At 40.0% G+C, this 19,240-nt stretch overlaps 1 protein-coding gene across 1 annotated transcript in view; it reads right to left on the bottom strand.

Moving 5' to 3' along the window:
• Positions 1–19,240, bottom strand: part of LOC124788062 (polycomb protein suz12-B) — a 309,764-nt gene that overhangs the window by 14,661 nt on the left and 275,863 nt on the right. Inside the window, exons 9-11 of the mRNA XM_047255152.1 lie at positions 10,762–11,015; positions 9,855–10,040; positions 1,815–2,208 (exon numbers count right to left, since the gene is read on the bottom strand). Of these exons, the coding sequence (XP_047111108.1) occupies positions 1,815–2,208; positions 9,855–10,040; positions 10,762–11,015 (834 nt within the window). The remainder of the gene's footprint in view (positions 1–1,814; positions 2,209–9,854; positions 10,041–10,761; positions 11,016–19,240) is intronic.

Genomic DNA, 19,240 nt, shown 5'->3' on the forward strand with positions numbered 1-19,240 from the left:
GGTATAGAGGGAGGTGGCCTCAATAGTGACAAGCAAGGTGTGTGGAGGGAGGGGGATGGCACAGGAAATGCTGGTATCTTTACCATACCTTCTAAGCTGTGTTACTGCAAATGCTAACGCTATTCTTGAATCTGAAAATTACAACAAGAATTCTCTATCAGACGCGATCCTTTTCTTCTTTGATGTACTATCAGCGAAATTTCAAGTGTTTTTGTATTGCAGCAACCTGTATGTCTAACTATGTAACTGCCCATCCTGCGAATCACCACCTTTAACACAGTCATCTGTTGTCATATTAGCGTTGTGCTAAAAGAGCTAAGTCAACGTGTGTGCCTGATAGGTATGCACTCTATTTCATTTACATGTCGTTCAAATATGAAACAAATTACACACAAAATACAGTAGGTACAAAAAAATGTACGTATATATTAAATTGTTATGAACTGATAAATTCAGAAAAATGATCCTTGCAATATCTGATGGTGAATAGTATTATTACTATTATTATTATTACAACCATAACTATTTGGAATCAAAGAACAGTTCCAGTTGCACTTTTATTTTGTATCACAAAATAGGCAGCCTGTCTAAATACCTCCACTGCACTTGGCTCTTAACCTCTTGAAAATGGCCTTCGTGGCTGAAAACAAGTCGTGATGATAGAAAACAGAAGTGCACTTTGTGCAGCTTTTTGATTCCAAGTAATTACTACAGCTCCCGGACCCTGCCCCAACATGTTCTACATACTGGACAAGAAATTTATTATTATTTTTATTATTAATGTAAACTATATAAATAACACCTAAGAATCAATACGAAATGACAACCAGAAATAATGCATCATCTAATAATATGATAGTTCTTTAGCACAATAATAACAATCTGTGATTTTAAAACTAAATATTGCAGATAGAGAAATGCCATTGTAGAAATGTAGAAACAAGTTTGCTGGGGCCACTTTAAATTAGGTAGCACTGCAGATGGCTAAAATTGAACAGACAAAGTAACCAGAAAACATAAAACTAATAATTTGTTTTTCAGTCCTTCCATTCTATTTCCACTACGCATTTCATTTCAATAGTTATCTCAACATTATTTCACTGTCAAACTTGGAAAATCCAGGATGGAATATAAAAATATTATGAGAAGAATAGTTGCTACTCACCATATACTGTAGATGCTGAGTCGCAGATAGGCACAACAAAAAGACTGTCACGAAATAAGCATTTGGCCAACTTGGCCTTTGTCAAAAATAGACAAAACACACACACACACACACACACACACACACACACACACACACACACGACCACAGTCTCTGGCAGCTTAGTCTGGGCTCAGCTGCTGGAGACTGTGACCATGTTTGGGCAAGTTGCATTTGCATGCGTATGCATGTATGTGTGTGCTGTCTATTTTTGACAAAGGCCTTGTTGGCCGAAAGCTTATTTTGTGACAGTCTTCTTCTTGTACTTATCTGCGACTCAGCATCTCTGCTATATGATGTGTAGCAATTATCCTTTTCATAATATTGTTACATTATTTCATTGTGTTTTGAATAAGCGAATTTGTATTTTCATGAATTTTTACAGTTTTTCTGTAATTTGAAGCAGTGGACAAAAACAAAACCACCAGTGATGGCTTCTGTCATCAACTTGTTTCTTCATCCAGTTTATTTTATTGACTTAACGTGCAACAGGCAGATAATGTGAATGTATATTGAAGATACAGAACTCTTTTTCATCACTGGACTATAGCAAATGTAGTTAGGACACTGTAAAACCAAACGTGATTAAACAAATTTCAGTTCTCCTCACCTGGTGTGGGCTCGCTATGCCACCTTGCAGCTGCTGGTGTGAAGAGACTGAAGAGCCTGACTGTGATGATGCAGGAGCTGTAGCAGTTTTCGGTGGTGATTTTCGGCGTGGAGTTGGAGGAGCTTCACCACCAGCTGCTCCTTGAAGCTCCCACATTTTGCGTTGTGTCTGCCATGACTCTTGTAATATATTGCGTACGTCACCACTTTCACTAATAAGTTCTTGTAAGCGCTGGATGGTTGTATAGTGTGTAACAGGACTCACCAGACCAAAGTCAAACAAGCTACACATGTGAAGCACAAAATTGCGATATAAATTCTTCTGCAACAGCTCCTTTCCCTTAGCTTGCAAAAACATTGTACAAGCCAACGGAATCTGGCAGTCACCAACATATCTGTAAAATAAAAAGCAAAAGGGAGTCATTTGATTGTGACCTCATCAGCAAATTTAGGTACGAGGTCAAACTCATCACAAAAGCTTTAGATTTAAAAATTATACCTCAGTATTGTAAAATATCAATAATATATAAACTTAATGACGCACAGCAAGTGGTTGGTGACCTGACAGCTGTCTTCATGAGGTGTGAAAAAATTGGTAGAAAAGCTTACTGAACGATTAGATCTATACATCATAATGAAACTTAAAGAGTTAAGTGTCTAGCTGACATTGAGGTTCCTACAAATAAAGCACTAGCTCAATTGAACGTGGAAGGGAAAGGACAACAGCTGCTGTCTCATTGAATAACTTGTTCACACACTCTGCTACAGAGATATTAGAATGCCAAAGGAAAGGGGGAACGGGCAAATTGCATTCCAGTTTGAATCTTACAAATTCTACCAATTACTACCACTAAGTGATTGATTCCGACCACATTTGCTCCAACACATTCAGAATTGCATGCAGCTCCAAACTATGTATGTATATAAATACAGAGTGCAAATGCAAATATTAATATCCAACTAGATAAAAATAACGACACTCAAAGGAGTCATCCCTGGTCAAGAAATGAATATGAGATGTAGTAAAATTGTTTCGTTTATGCGAAATTTTATAAAATTAAAACTGAAGGTTATCAGACAATGGAAAAACCTCACATCCGCTGAAAGAACCACAATCCACCACATAAAAATTGATCCCGATCTTGCAATCCTGCCTGCTGCCAAAGGCTCCACCACTTGTTTTAACCACAAGGATTACCTGGCAGAAGGATTCCGCCTGCTGTCAGATTTATCCACCTACAAACCTCGCCACTGCGATCCCATTACAGAAATCCAGCAGGAACTCGTGTCTCATCAAATCCTTACGCCCATCCCAGAACCTTTCCCCGGAGTCCATCTCTCTCCTCACCCCTACCACTTCCCATACTCCTACCTTCTAAATGCTTCCTGAAGTCCATAAACCCAACCACACAGGATGCCCTATAGTGGCCAGTTACTGTGCCCCCACCGAGAGAATTTCTGCTCTCGTAGACCAACACCTTCAGCACATTACCGGCAGCCTATTCCACTATATAAAAGATACCAACCATTTCCTCCACCAACTCTCGACAGTTTGTCCCTTTACCATCATCACTACTGATGCCACCTCATTTTACACTAACATCCCTAGTGCCCATGGCCTTACTACTATTGAACACTACCTTTCCCAATGCCTGACTGATTCCAAACCAACAACCCCCTTCTTAATCACAATGACCACCTATATCCTCACACACAATTACTTCTCCTTTGAAGGCATTACTTACAAACAAATCTGGGGTACAGTTATGGATACTCGCATGGCACCATCCTACGCCAACCTATTCATGGGCTACCTACAGGAATCCTTACTAATCGCCCAGTCTCAAACACCTCATTTGGTTCAGATACACTGATGACATCTCTGATCTGGATCAAGGGCGAGGACACCCTATCCACATTCCTCCAGAATCTCAACACCTTCTCACCCATTCATTTCACCTGGTCCTACTCAACCCAACAAGCCAGCTTCCTTGATGTTGACCGACACCGCAAAGATGGCTATATCTGTACCTATGTCTATATCAAACCTACCAACCACCAGCAATACCTCCACTTTGGCAGCCCACCCATTATGTACAGCCCAGCTATCCATGGCCATTGCATCTGCAGTGAAGAGCGGTCCCACACGAAATATACCGAGTGAGTCACTGAGGCCTTTACAGACTGTAATTACATTCCCAACCTTGTACAAAATCAGATCTCCCGTGCCTTAACTTCCCACTCGCCCACCACCTCCCTAAGTCCCAACATCCAGTCACAGAAGAGCACCCCCCTCATGACTCTGTACCAACCTGGACTGGAGCAACTGAATTACATTCTCTGCATGGGTTTCTACTACCTCTTGTCGTGCCCTGAAATAAGAAATGTCTTACCCACTATACTTCCCATCCCTCCCACAGTGGTATTCCGCTGCCCAACAAACCTACACAATATCCTTGTCCATCCCTACATAACCCCTGCTCCCAGCCCCTAGCCTCATGGCTCATATCCCTATAACAGACCTAGATGCAAAACCTGTCCCATACATCCTCTCATCGCCACCTACTTCAGTTTGGTCACAAACATTACCTATTTCATCAAAGGCATGACTATCTGTGAAACCAGTCATGTGATCTAGAAGCTAAGCTGCAACCACTGTGCTGCATTCTACGTGGGCATGACGACCAACAAACTGACTGCCCGCATGAATGGCCATTGACAAACTGTGTCCAAGAAACAACTGGACCACCCTGTTGCGGAGCATGCCACCCAACACAATGTTCTTCATTTCAATGACTGCTTCACAGCTTTTCTGAATTGTGCACGTGGGAACACTCACTGCAATATATCCTACATTGCTGTAAGGCTCCAACAACAGTCATCAGAGGCCACACGATAACATCAGCAGACAGCTTGGTCACAGTGCGTCCTATCTCATTCGTCAGTTTTTGACGGGATAGAGGAGGTTAGGTTAGGACAGAATCTATTTTATGTACGAAGTATGCTATATTTTAAACTCTAAGGATGGGATGGATACCACGACACCTCTGTGCTTGGAGACGAATGATGCAATTTGGCTTTTGCTGTTGTAAGATGCATGTAAATGAGCTGTATATGTCTCGAAATGAACACGGCGAGTACTGTAGACTCTGTTCTCAATTACTGGAACTACCAGACAAGTTTTACAAATATACGAGATGAAGGGAAAAACACCATGCTACAACAGTTAAAAAACATTCTAACTTTGCTACACCACTTTCTTCTCTCACTAGCAATTGGCATCAGAAGGGACCACAACCTTAGAAACTAATGTGTCATAACTGATGTTTTTCATATTTATTTGTGTGTATTATGAATATATGTAATTTCACTGATATACTGCACTAATGATTTTTCCAAAACATGTTCATAGTGTGGTTTATTATGCTACAGTGGCAGGATGTACAACTTTGGACTGTAAAGCTTTTGCCAATGAAGCTATGAACACATAATGGTTAATTTACATGGTGGAAGTACATACGACACATGAATAAAATTTGTAAGGAAGCAAGTATTATCTAATTAATGAATGAAAGAGTTATCGTTTCACAGCAACTCACTTTATTCTAAAAATGGAGCAAATTAATGCAGTACTGGCTGGATATTCAGATTCTAGTACACTTCACTGTTCTCTAAATGCTTGTCCAGCAGATTTGAGAAAGGAAGTAACAACATTCTTGGTGGCAGTATCATTTCAGATTGAGTGTTGCTTTTAATAAAGAAACTCAATATTACAGTGTCTTTTAGTGCACTTGCACAACTTCAAAATTTGGTTTAGAAAAAATTAAAACTTTCCTAGAACAGGTATTTGAGCTGCAAGAGTGAAAATATTAGATTTTACATTCATATTTAGAGCATCATAAATAACATCTAACATGTCACACAAAAATTTTGAAACTGTACTTTTCAGAATGTGGTATAGGCCGAATTATTAGAAAAATTTAATCAGCAGATGTCAAATATCAAAGTGTCACTTCTGGTTTCACTTGAACCAGAACTACATCTTTAATGTGATAATTGAATTTTTTAATAGACCTCGCATCACACCTTTATAAGTAGGGGCTTACTCGAAATCTGTTTTGCTGAATTTATTTAATGCTGTGCAAGCGTAAGTCAAATAACCTTCCAAGACTGTCATTCAGTATCTGTGTGAAAGACAGACAAAGTTCAGTGTATGATACTCTGAACACCCAAAGCACTGAAAGTGGAAACATACATGTACACCATATTTGCAAACCACTTCATATAACAGAATCACCACCTTACTGCCATAAAAACAACACCAGTAAGCAGTAATAAAGAAACTGTAGACAGCTGATGTCCACCTACCACAACCCAAAAAGATCTACATTAGCTTTAAGAAAAACGATAAGCCATCCTTATCTCTTGAACAAATTATTTTTCGAGGTTATAGCCACACACCTAAAAAATCTTTCCTATCTCATAAAAAACATGGCGAGTATGATACTGTGCCCTCAGTTATCAGAATAACCAGACAAGTTTTACAAATATATGAGATGACTGGAGAAACGTTCTGTTACATACTCAAGATAATTTGTGGTGACCTTGAAACGCAAGTTATAAAACTATGTTTCACTGTATGTATTTAAAGTTGTGCTGACATACGTCAATTAACCTTCTGTGACTGTCATTTAGCACACCAGTGAAAGACAAGCATAAGGTGTAGCATAAGATACTCTGATAACCTACAGCATTTAAAAGTGGAAATATATACCTTACACCACATTTTCAAACAACTTCATATTAACAATATCAGTAATAATAATTTGTACACAACTAATGACAACCCAGCACACAAAAGATCCTGTGCAGTAGCTATAATCATATAAGATACACCACCCTCTTCACTTGAACAAATTAATTTTTGAGGTTATAGTCTATGCCTAAAATTTCTAGTAAAGATTTTGCCTATTTGACGTTTTGAATAAACCTATTTCAGTCCATAGATTCTACACTATATCCTGATTATTATAATTTCATCCTCAGGATGCCACAAACTCAATCTTTCTTGGTCTAAACTTATTAGTTTCTCATGCTCCATATTTCATGTGTGAGAATGTCTGTAGGTTTGACTGAAGAAAACAAACTGATCTGAGTATCACCGATTGTCATCTGAGGTCTGTGTGTTCAGGAGATAGGATCCCCCTTACTCCCACCCAATTGCCTCTCTAGGGCTGCCCCTAGTTTCTCAAAGTGAATTTGCCTGATTTCCAGACAAGTTTCAGCATTTTTCCCTGACAAATGTTGAGATCTCAAGGATGAGTAAAGACATAAGTTGACAAAAAAATGTAGGGACTTCTGTATTTCTAAGCATGTGAGCAAAACTGTTCAGTACTAATATAGACATATTTTGTGATGAACTGTATTTAGATGGAGTAAACAAGTCAAATGGTATATGTGTTTCCTTAACTGCTGTTATTTTATTTCAATAAAACAACACACATTTGGTGATAAAAATATGCATTTCCTTGGAGTCACACGAAAGATTTAAAATACTTTCACTGATTTCATAAATAACCCCAGAGAAAAGTAGGCATCTTGAAAAAAGTGTATAAGGTGGGGAAGAGTTGTGAAAATCAACACTAGGTGACTGCCAATAAAATGTTGGTTCTCTGTATTTGTTATTGTCAATTATTACCCACTGTGTTAGGTCTATTATTTTAGTGGTATTGAGTATCCACCTACTTAGCTGAGCGGAAATGCGTTTGCCTACCATGCAGCGGACCCAGGTTCGATTCCCGGTTGGGTTGGAGATTTTCTGCACTCGTGTGTTATGTTGTCCTCATCATCATTTCATGATCACCGACATGCAAGTCGGCAATCATTTCATGATCACCAATGTGCAAGTCGGCCAATGTGGCGTCACCTGAACGAAGACTTAAAACCTGGCAGCTGAACTTCCCTGTACGGAGCCTCCTGGCCGTCAATGCCACACAATCATTTCATTTTGCAGGTATTGTGTGATTTTTCTTTCAAGAAATATATGAGTATATAGCTTACAATCTGCCAGTGACTGCCACAATTTTCTTCTTCTTACCGTCCATACTTCCTAATATACTGACTACTTTCAAAGTGCCAAAATGTACTAGAATAAATAAAATGTCAATAAAATGCCACACTGAACAATATACTTGTGGTGAGACAGTCAGAATTCCTGAAATCCATCACCTGTGGCCTCTGCCTGCTGAGCAGCACCATAATCCTGGGTCCATGATGAAAATACGCCGCATTATGCCACACACACACACACACACACACACACACACACACACACACACACACACACAGCCTGCGGGCAGTTCGGTAAGACTAGATCCAACAGGCAGAGCTTGCACATTAGTGGGAAACGGGCTTCAGATTGGAAAGCCCGATCCGTTAGAGATACCTGCAGAAATGGCCTACGGTTTTGGCTCGTCATGGAAGTCCACTGGTGCGGCCAGCTAATCACGAGTCACAGACAGCATGTTGATGATATGAGACTGCGGTGATCAACCCATGCAACAGGTAACTTGCACAAATACTCTGAGAATCAATGCTAATGAGGATAGGTAGCAACTCTCTGTGAAGAAGATCGCTGATCCACAGATAGGCACGTAGAAAAGACAACCACACTCTCACAACTAAATTTTTGACCGTGGCCTTTGTCAGAAAACAAGAGAAAACACACTTTCACATAATTACTCTGACACAACTCACGCATACATGACCACCGTCTCCAGCCATTGCGTCTTAGTCTCTGAGAATCAGATCCAAACAAACCACTCCTCACGCCTTCCTGCCTCTCATTGGTAGTTGCTAGACTAGCGGCAAGAACTGGTTGCAGCACCGACTGCAAGCTGAGGGGAGCGCTTAGGAAGGAGAGAAGCAGTACGAATGAGGGAGTAGGGAGTGGCGCACGTACCCAGCTGCACCCAGCCAGTGATGATGCATGACATCTCAGCAAACAAACCACTTTATCTACTGACACAAAATAATGAGACTTTTCCAGCGTTTTCTTCAAACTTCCCTGATACTACCTTGATTTCCCTGACATGTTCGAAATTCCCTGATGTTCCCTGATTTCCAGAACATGTGGCAACCCTGCTCTCCCATCATGCGCTGTTGCTCATAGCCTGGCTTCAGCTGCTAGAGACTGGGGTCGTTTGTTTGCTTGTTTGTTTGTTCTTCGATGACCCTTCTAGAAAACAGGAGAGACCTGCACTTTTTTCCACTCACAAGAAACACTTTGCTCCTTCAGTGACCTACTGTTCACACATGCTAGAAGAGCAGCTAGTTCAGTTGGTTTTCTATACCACGGCCACTTATTTTGTTATCTGCCACTTCGATATCCGTGCGATGATTTACAGCAGGAATTAGAGTGTCATCTTCCTCAGTGAAACAGTTTACGAAAAAGATTTTCAGTATTTCTGCTTGTCTCTCTGACCCTATTTCGATGTCGTTATGGTCTCAGAGTATCTGGACAGAGAGCTTTGACCAATTTGCCGATTCAACAGAAGACTGAAACTTCTTGAGATTTTTTGTCAAGATATCGTGATAACGTAGCACAGTGAATAACTCAGTTTCTTCTGTGATTATTTGAATTCCCACACTAATGAAGTGAAGTTCTGCAAAGTAGTCATGAGGTGTTTTTAAAGTATAAAGGAAGTTGACACAACTATTATACATCCCATCTGCTACACACAAAAAGACTACTGACAACGAAATTGAAGATGTAAGCTAAACATAGTCAGCAATTAGGGACAATATGGGGATAAATTAAATGAAAGAATAGAGTGATTACGTTTATCTGTGATACAGCCCTGCAAATATATTTTTGTTAAGATTGAAGTATAAAAATCAATAATCTTAAATTTATCCATTTTACAGTGACATTGGTCAGTTTCTGTGAGGAAAATGTGAAAGATTTTATTCTTAAGTGGGAAAAAAATAGTAATGAATGAATTAACAAAGGGTGAGCTGGAAGTTAATAACATCAACTCACCCATGCTTCATAACATGAAGGTTCCACATTTTCATGAGCTCCTTTTCACCCTCATTCACATCTGTGAATTCATCAATCATCATCATTGTTTTAGTTTGTAGCCACTTAGGATCATGTTCTCCTTCTGAATCCACGTCCATCTCCTTTGGATAAATTGGCAGGCACGTTGTTGTATGGTGATATAACCTGAAAATATCAACAATGTTAAGTTCTCATCTTTCACAACATAACAAGCCTTCCACAGCAACTAGAGGAGAAAGGACAGAAAATCATCTGAATTTATCACCAACTCATCACAGTGACTGATGAAATCAAACATTTCCCTACTCTGAAGACAGGTTAGAGATAGGTTTGATTTCATCACCAGTGTCACAGATTCTTCATGATATCACGATGACCAGTTACTGGCACATTCATATGATTTTCCCTCCTTTGTCCACTAACTGCTGTGGAAGGTATGTTAACCGAGAAGCCATCTTGTCCAAATTCCAGTGTCACCCTAACACATTAGTTTCACACAGTTTTGTCACAAGCAGCTTATGAGAAATTGAAATTCGCTGTTGTTAACAAGAAAGCAGAGTAAGTAATGATGATGTCTTTCTTCTTCATTTACTTCAATGAAATGGTAGTAGGAGAGAAAGAAGTGGATGGAAGAGTGCACAAAAATGATGGAAAATGACAATGAGGAAAGTAAGAAAAGAGGCACGATAGTATATGTCAGGATGACCAATGAAGGAGGACAGGAAATTGAGAATGTAAATGAATTCAAGGAGGTGTGGTAGGAATATTCTGTACAGTTACTAAATCCTAATGGAAACATAGTAAATGAAAATGAGGAGCCTGGTAATGTACAGGATGTTGAGACGGACCTAATCTGCACAGAAGTATACGAAACACTAAGACTCACCTATTGTGACCAGTTATGTATGGCCGCTGACCATCGAATTCATTCTCATCAAGCTCCAGGAATTCTGAGAGGCTAGGTTTTGGTCGTTTTGGACGGCACACAAGAATGTTAGACACAGCAGTTCGGCGAACTGGGCCATTACGTGAAAATGCAAACCCAGGAGGTTGTGATATGAGGTCATGTGGACTTCCTGTATATGAGCCGTCATAGCATTCATTTATGGCTACATCAATACGGGCACCTTGTGGAATTGGCTGTAAGCAATATCAAGATTTACACATCAGTCACTGATTTAAACAGGATCACTATTACATAAAATTTTGGACAACATTTACAATATACAGTCTACTCTCAGTACTACCACTAAAATCATTCTGTATTTTACACGCAAATGCGCACGCGCACTCTCATGCATGCGCGCATTGGTGTGTCATATTTTTAGTTCGGAATCGATTCCGTAATGCAAGTTCTCTACTCTATGTTATTGTTTCGCTATTGCTCAGCACACATTTCTGATGTTAGTTATCTGTCAATGGGAAAAAGGTAGCCATAGTGAATTAGACAATGTTATCCATGACTTGCTCTGTACGGCACTCTCACAAGTTGTCTTATAGATTCACCTAGAAGACACAATGTGAAATAATGAACTCTGTCCCTGTTCCAAAGAGAAAAAGACAGATGTGATAACTTTAGCCAAGCTGACTAATAAAATCACAGTCCACCATTATTATCATCATTCTTCTCTGATGTGGCAAGAGGTGCCAAATCTTTGTTTGTGAGAGGGGATAACTTTCCTGACCAGGAATTAGCAAATCACATTGGTCAGCTGAGGAGGACACTAACTGGTGAAATAAAATTGTATTTTATACACAACTATCTATCTCTAGTACGGCAGAACATACACTATGTGATGAAAAGTATCCGGACACCTGGCTGAAAATGGCTTACAAGTTCGTGACGCCCTCCATCAGTAATGCTAGAATCCAATGTGGTGTTGGCCCACACTTAGCCTTGATGACCGCTTCCACTCTCATAAGCATATGTTCAATCAAGTGCTGGAAGGTTTCTTGGGGAATGGCAGCCCATTCTTCACAGAGTGCTGCATTGAAGAGAGGTATCGATGTCGGTTGGTGAGGCCTGGCACGAAGTCGGCGTTCCAAACCATCACAAAAGTGTTTTATAGGATTCAGGTCAGGACTCTGTGCAGGTCAGTCCATTACAGGAATGTTATTGTCATGTAACCACTACGCCTCAGGCCACTCATTATGAGCAGGTGCTCGATCATGTTGAAAGATCGAGTCGCCACCCCGGAACTGCTCTTGAACAGCTGGAAGCAAGAGGGTGCTTGAGACATCAATGTAGGGCTGTGCTATGACAGTGCCACACAAAACAACAACGGGTACAAGCCCCCAACACTGCTTCCGAATTTTATTGTTGGCACTACACACCCTGGCAGATGACATTCACCAGGCATTCGCCACACCCACGCCCTGCCATTGGATCGCCACATTGTGTACCGCGATTCGTCACTCCACACGTTTTTCCACTCTACAATCATCCAATGTTTACGCTTCATACACCAAGCGAAGCATGTTTGGGCTTTTACCGGTGTGATGTGTGGCTTATGAGCAGCTGCTCGACCATGAAACCCAAGTTTTCTCACCATCTGCCTTACAGTCATAGTACTTGCAGTGGATCCCGATGCAGTTTGGAATTCCCACGCGATGGTCTGGATAGATATCTGCCTATTACACATTACGACCCTCTACAACTGTCGGTGGTCTCTGTTAGTTAACAGACAAGGTTGGCCTGTATGTTTTTGTGCTGCATGTATGCTTTCACGTTTCCACTTCACTATCACATCGGAAACAGTGGACCTAGGAATGTTTAGGAACGTGGACATCTCGCGTACAGACGTACGACAAGTGACACCCAATCACTTAACCACGTTCGAAGTCGTGTGTTCTGTGGAGCACCCTATTCTGCTCTCTCACAATGTCTAATGGCTACTGGGGTCACTGATATGGAGAACCTGTCAGCAGGTGGCAGCACAATGCACCACATATGAAAAACATGTTTTTGGGGGTGTTCGGATACTTTTGATCACATAGTGTATGTGGGTTATGCCATTTATTTTGTATGGGATGCTGAACACAGGTAAAAGCATTGTTTGTGTGTGCCAGATAAAGTAGCGGACTCATGTAGTTATTTTGTTTTTATTACTTTTGTTAAATACACCATAAAGAGGAACAATTCATTATGGGATTGAGGTTTTAAGGCCCCTGTGATACCTGCTAAATATAAGATAAAATAAAGGTGTTACCTAATTTGAAAATTAATTACAATATAATAAAGTTCTCTCATTTATAAATCTGTCAAGTGTTTAAATATAGACAGGCTATCAGATGAGAACCCTTTAGCCATTGTCAAGCGATGACTGTTGAGTTGTTGCTGCTCCCATCCTGACATAGCTGTGTTACCACATATGGTGCCACAGGTGCCCACTCCACTATCCTAAAAGGTGATGTTTTTGTTTCATGTCCATCGCGCACCCTTCGACTAACCAATGGCCAGGACCTGAGCAGTGCTTAACTGCAAATTGCCGCCATTATTATGGGTGTTACCAGATGATTTTCATCTGTATCTTTTCTTTTATTACATTATCCTGGAAAACATTTCTCCATTTAATGATAGATGTCTCGTTGAATGTAATTCAATGCTTTTTATCCAGAGAATGTTCTGCTACTGCTGATCTCTCAGGACATTGTAGGTGTGAACATCTTTTGTATTCTATACGGCACTGTTTAATAGTGTACACAAGCTATCCAACATAAAACCATCCACACTGACATAGTATTTATTTTATCCCATGAGTTACAAGGTCTGCATCATCTTTCACAGGACTCTTGAGTTGTCAAGTTTTGCTGGAGATTGGTAGACTGAATCTATTTCCACACTTCCTGAGGAGCTGACTAATTCTTCCTGTCAGTTACAGATTGTCAAAAACTTTATCTTCTTCACTTCTCCCTCGGGGGCCTTCTGTTTGTGTGTCTTTAGTAAAACAACTTGGAAAAGTTGTCATTTTTTGTTGCTGTTTTCCTAAGTGCCCGGCTGATATCAAGGAATAGCAATGCATTACTTATTTCTATCCCCATCCGAAACTTATGTAGTAATGGATGTCGCTGATGTGCTCTAAGACCTCTCCCAGCTTTTCAAGTCCATGTGGCCAGACAATGAACGTGTTTATGTAATGACAAGAGCCACTAGGCTTTGCAGGAGCCATGTCCAAAGCCATATTCACAAAGTTCTGTGAAAAACAGGTTGGTTAAAACTAGAGCTAATGGGCTTCCCATCATGATGCTATCATACACAAAATGATGTCATGATGGTGATTATGTGAGTACACAACAGACACTGATGCTTTGAAATGTCAAATACGAGTGGATGATTATCAAAATGATGTTACTTCAGTTTCTTACTGCGTAAAAGTAAAATCTCTGTGAGGTATGAGGAAAATCGAGATCTCATTTACATTACATACACTTGTACATCATTAATTGGTTTTCCTGACGTGTGAGAAGAGAAACAGAGCTATCCAGAAGTGAGGCTATCTCATTCACAGCTGCTAACTGTTGCCGAATTTTATTAGGAGACAAAAATAGTTAACTAGATTTACTGCCAAACAATATAATCACAGCAATATTGGTGTCACTAACTATGCCTCTGTAGGGGCAAAGACAAATGCTACAGAGCCAAGTGGGACATTGTATTAAGGGAAGATGCCACCTAAAATGACCAATTAACTTCAGACTCAGTAGGTATTAGAACAGCATTTTTTTTTTTAGTGAAGAAGTACACCAAAAGGTTTAGGAGTAATGGCAAATTTTTCATCAACAAATCTGAGCACTGTCTTTGCATAGGCAGACTGTTTTAAGGCATTTTATGAATAGTTTTCATGTGAGATTTCATCATAAACACTGGACTCTTATTAGTATATCCCTCATTACCCTGTCTTCCAGCACAGTACATCCATTTTTGGAAGTCCCAGTCCCAACTGAAGTAAATGCATGTTAAAATGACTTAATTATATGTTCTCCCCATCTGCTTAGCATGTTCAAATGTGGCAGTAATGGTACTGTTTGGCCACTGCAACTTTTGCCACTGACAGTTCTGGGAATTGTGGTAGCAGAATATATGTGTGTCCTTAGGGGTGAGGAAACTTGTGGGAGATAGCGTTGTTCAAGTCTGCAACTTTTTGTCATAAAATAGTTTGCTGTCATAAAAATGATTTGTGGAACTAGCTCCGATGATTTCTGACCTCTTCTGACAAGTATCAATTGGAGGTAGGAGCAAAATTGTAGCATCCACACAATAAGCCAAATATTTATTGGTGTGCAACTCAGTCGCTGTTGTTCTTCGTTCATTTTTAGCATCTGACACACACTCAGTCTGTGATTTTTTTTTGTGTCTAATGGTGAACCAATACATCACAGACAAAAAGACAGTGAGACAGTTAACAAACAAACTAAAGTACAAAATTATTCAGGAAATGGACAATAATTCACACAGGAAGCATGTTGATAGCGCAGGCATACATCAAGCCTCCGTCAACATTGAATACAATAGTGAGCAAACAAAAAATATGTGAAGCAGTACGTTACGAAGGAGGAAATGGCAAACAAAAATGAGTGCACAACAGTCAGTTCCCAGAACTGGAACACATTCTATTAAAGGGGATAAAACAAGCTTCTGCTTTGAATATTTCAAAGCATCCAACGGTTCGATCGAAAGGTTCAAGAATCAACAATTATAATTTCATGTATAAATGTGAATGAGAAATTTGGGCAGAAGCGTGAACATTGACACAATTCAGTCATGGAAAAATACTCTTCCATCTATCATACATGGATGAGCAGTGTAACTGCGTAACAAAGATCAGATCTAGAATAGAACTGGCCAGGATGCAATTTGTTAGCATGAAAAAACTTGTCATAAGATTGGATAATAGTTGGCAACAGAGAATGTGAATGATTCATTGCTATGTGTTCTCCATTTATCTCTATGGGTGTGAAAGCTGGACCATTAACTAATATCTAGAGAAAAGAACTGATGTTTTTGAAATGTATCCGTATCTCCGACTCTTACACATACTCTGGGTGCTGAAAATTTCAAATGAAGAAGTCCTTCACCAGATAAAAAAAAATAATAAAAAATAAAATAAAAAATAAAAAAAGAACAAAAATAAAAAAATTAAAAAAAAGAACTACTGTTCACAATAAAACAAAGGAAAACTTGATATCTAGGACACATAAAATGAAGCAAAAGTTACCAATTACAACTCATTGTTGAAGAGAAAATACAAGGTAAAAGATCTGTTGGAATATGAAAGAACTCATGACTGAAGTACATTCGGAGATGGTACAATTGCACAAACGTAGAATCCCGATGATGTTTTTAATGCACATGAAATGGACTACTTTTTTACTTGCTGCCTGACAGAGCTCTTGGGGATGGCTGACTGTATGGCAGTCACATAATGGTATATTTTTTATAAAAAAAGCTCGAGTTCACAGGAGAGAATTTCCAACAGTGGAAAATTTCGTAAAGAGAGGTTAACTGCCTGATAATGTTGTAATGCAAGTGGAACAGTAAAGTTGGTGCCACTAATAATTGAAAAGGTGGGGAAACAATGGAAAATCGAAAATCCAGGAAGGAATATTCACAACATTATAACAAGGATATTGTTACTCACCATATAGCAGAGATGTTGAGTGACAGACAGGCACAACAAAAAGACTACTAAATGAAGCATGTAAGCTTCTGGCCAGAAGGCCTTCATCCAAAGCATACAAAGTACATGCACGCACGCATGCACAGGTTTTCATAATACTGCAAAGGTGGACAGATGCTTTTAAATGTGCACACATTTCCATGTAAATATGTGTCTAATGTGAAAGCACGAGTAACAACAACTGTGCCTGGAATGCAAGATCAGGTGGTACAAATAGGAAAATTATCCTGTTAATTGATCAGTATGCAGAACTTCCCCCGATTGTACAAGCCACCTTCAGCCACTTAACCAAGGCACTATAAAATACCTAAAATAAAAATATAGGAAGATTCTTGCACAGAAGGGGCAGGCCTGTCTTCACACTACAACGAGAAAGGTAACCATCCTAGACACTTCGCATTTCTTAAGAAGAGCTGAGCCATTCCCAGTGAAAATATTGAAAAAAATCAAACGCAAATATTAAAAAGATTTAATATGGACGAGAACTTTTATTTTGATCCGAAATATTATATTGAGTGTGATACTGCCTGCACAGGTGGTATAAATTTTCCTCATTTGTATGATTATTATTATAAGGTCATTTGTGATATTAATTCAATAATATAATAGTTTAAAGTTATTGTTCACCTTTATTTGTAGAAGGTGAGCCCTGTGTCATGTCCGTTTCCTTTTAAAATCAGTATGCTGAGTAATTTTCAGCTCAACAGTTGCAGCTGCCACTGCAGCAACATACGCCATTACGTGGCATTTTTAATTCAGGAAATTAGCAGAAGCGAAGGTTCGCCCGCTTGAAACATCAGAAATATTTTCTCCATAGCCGCCTGATGCAGTGGAAGGAAACATAGTTTTAAGATTTTTATTTTCAGTTACTCGCCGAGATCCAGAGCCGTCACTCTGACTTCAATTATTTGTTAACGGCGGAAAGAACAATTCTCTCACGTGTGTGGGCAGTTGCAAATTATAACAAAGAACTCATACTTGTTAAAAAATTAGACGAGGCAAATACAAAAATATTATTTCAGTTTTCAATTTAAATGCAATGTGTTTCTAGACTGGCTCATATTAAAGTAACTTTAACATGAACAACAAGTTTGTTCATATTAATCTTTATTAATTAGCCCGTTATTACAAGCATGAACTCAAAAGTATAAATAAAATCTCAAAAATAATTTCAATTCAAATCCAAATCACAATCATTAAAAAGTCTCGCGCCCACACATTTTCTTTTACTGCGAGAGTGTCTGGGATTCTATGTAAGTGAACACTGGCTTTCAGTGAAAGCGGGTACATACAGTAGACAACATTCCGGAAAATGAAGAAATTGCATTTGAACCATGGCAGCAAATTAATGGGGCCAGCTGAAAACAAAGACTACCTTAGCTTCGATCCATATGTTGAATGCGACGAAAGTGTTGCAATCTGACAGTCCATGACAATTGATGAAATCTTGCAGGAATAGATAGCAGAGAAACAGGAAGTGAAGACTAGGATGAATCAAAACCTTGGCCAGTTTCTAAATATCAGAAGCTATTGAAACAATTGATACAGTTAAGTGTTACAAGTTAAAATTTGAGGTTTGACATATTAACTAAAATGGACAACACAATAAAAAAATTAGGATAAAAGAAACTGCCAACTATTGTTATGTGATTCTAGAGTTTCTCCCGGCGTATTTGATAATCAAAATATCCACGGGTATGCTGCTGGTCTATAGTGTCCAACGGGCACAATATTTCGGCGATCATACATCATCAGGTGAACTGACAGACTGAGCTCCTGTGAACGTGCCGGCACGGAGATCCGTACGCTATGGCTGCTCAGGGGGAACTGGGTTCGTCCGCGATGGCGGCCGATTTAAATACCCTCTAAAACTCTAGTACATAGGGCACACACTATCTCTGACGCAGAGAGTCTACCCCAGGAATTGGAACATCAGAGAACTGTATTTCAAAAAAATGGGTACTCAGAGTGGCAGATTCAACGTGCTCTCCGCCCAACCACTGCAGCACAACCTGTTGAGATGGATGAAGTCACGAGGGAGGAGGTAGGCACTGCATTTATTCCATACACAGGTGCACTCTCGGGGAAAATCGCCCGCATTCTGAAGAAACACCGGGTCGGAACTGTGTTTTGTCCTCCAAATAAAACTCGTGCACTGGTGGGGAGCGCCAAAGATGACCTCGGTTTGAGGAAGGCCGGCGTGTACCAGATTCCGTGTCAATGTGGCAAGTCGTATATTGGTCAGACGATGCGTACCATCGAGGATCGATGCCGTGAACACCGGAGGCACACTCGACTGATGTATCCGAGCAAGTCGGCGGTCGCTGAACATTGTTTGTCGGAAAATCACGCCATGGAGTATGACCGCACGAGGATTCTGGTACAGACGTCAAGATACTGGGACAGCGTTGTTAGAGAGGCCATCGAAATTCGCACCAATGACGACCTCATAAACCGTGACTGTGGCTATAATCTTAGCAAGGCTTGGGAACCAGCGATCGGGTTAATCAAGAGTAAATCGAGCAAACATATAGTTGTGACGACCACGGCGGACAGAGCCATCACACCGACGTCATCTCAGACGCCGTCGCAATCTGTTCCACCGCGCGACCGTGGCGCAGGGCGCGGACAGCGGAGAGAGCGCGTCACGGGCGGAGGGTATTTAAATCGGCCGCCGTCACGACCTAA

The sequence above is a fragment of the Schistocerca piceifrons genome, chromosome 3 (genome assembly GCF_021461385.2).
Source record: "Schistocerca piceifrons isolate TAMUIC-IGC-003096 chromosome 3, iqSchPice1.1, whole genome shotgun sequence".
Classification (NCBI taxonomy): Eukaryota; Metazoa; Arthropoda; class Insecta; order Orthoptera; family Acrididae; genus Schistocerca; species Schistocerca piceifrons.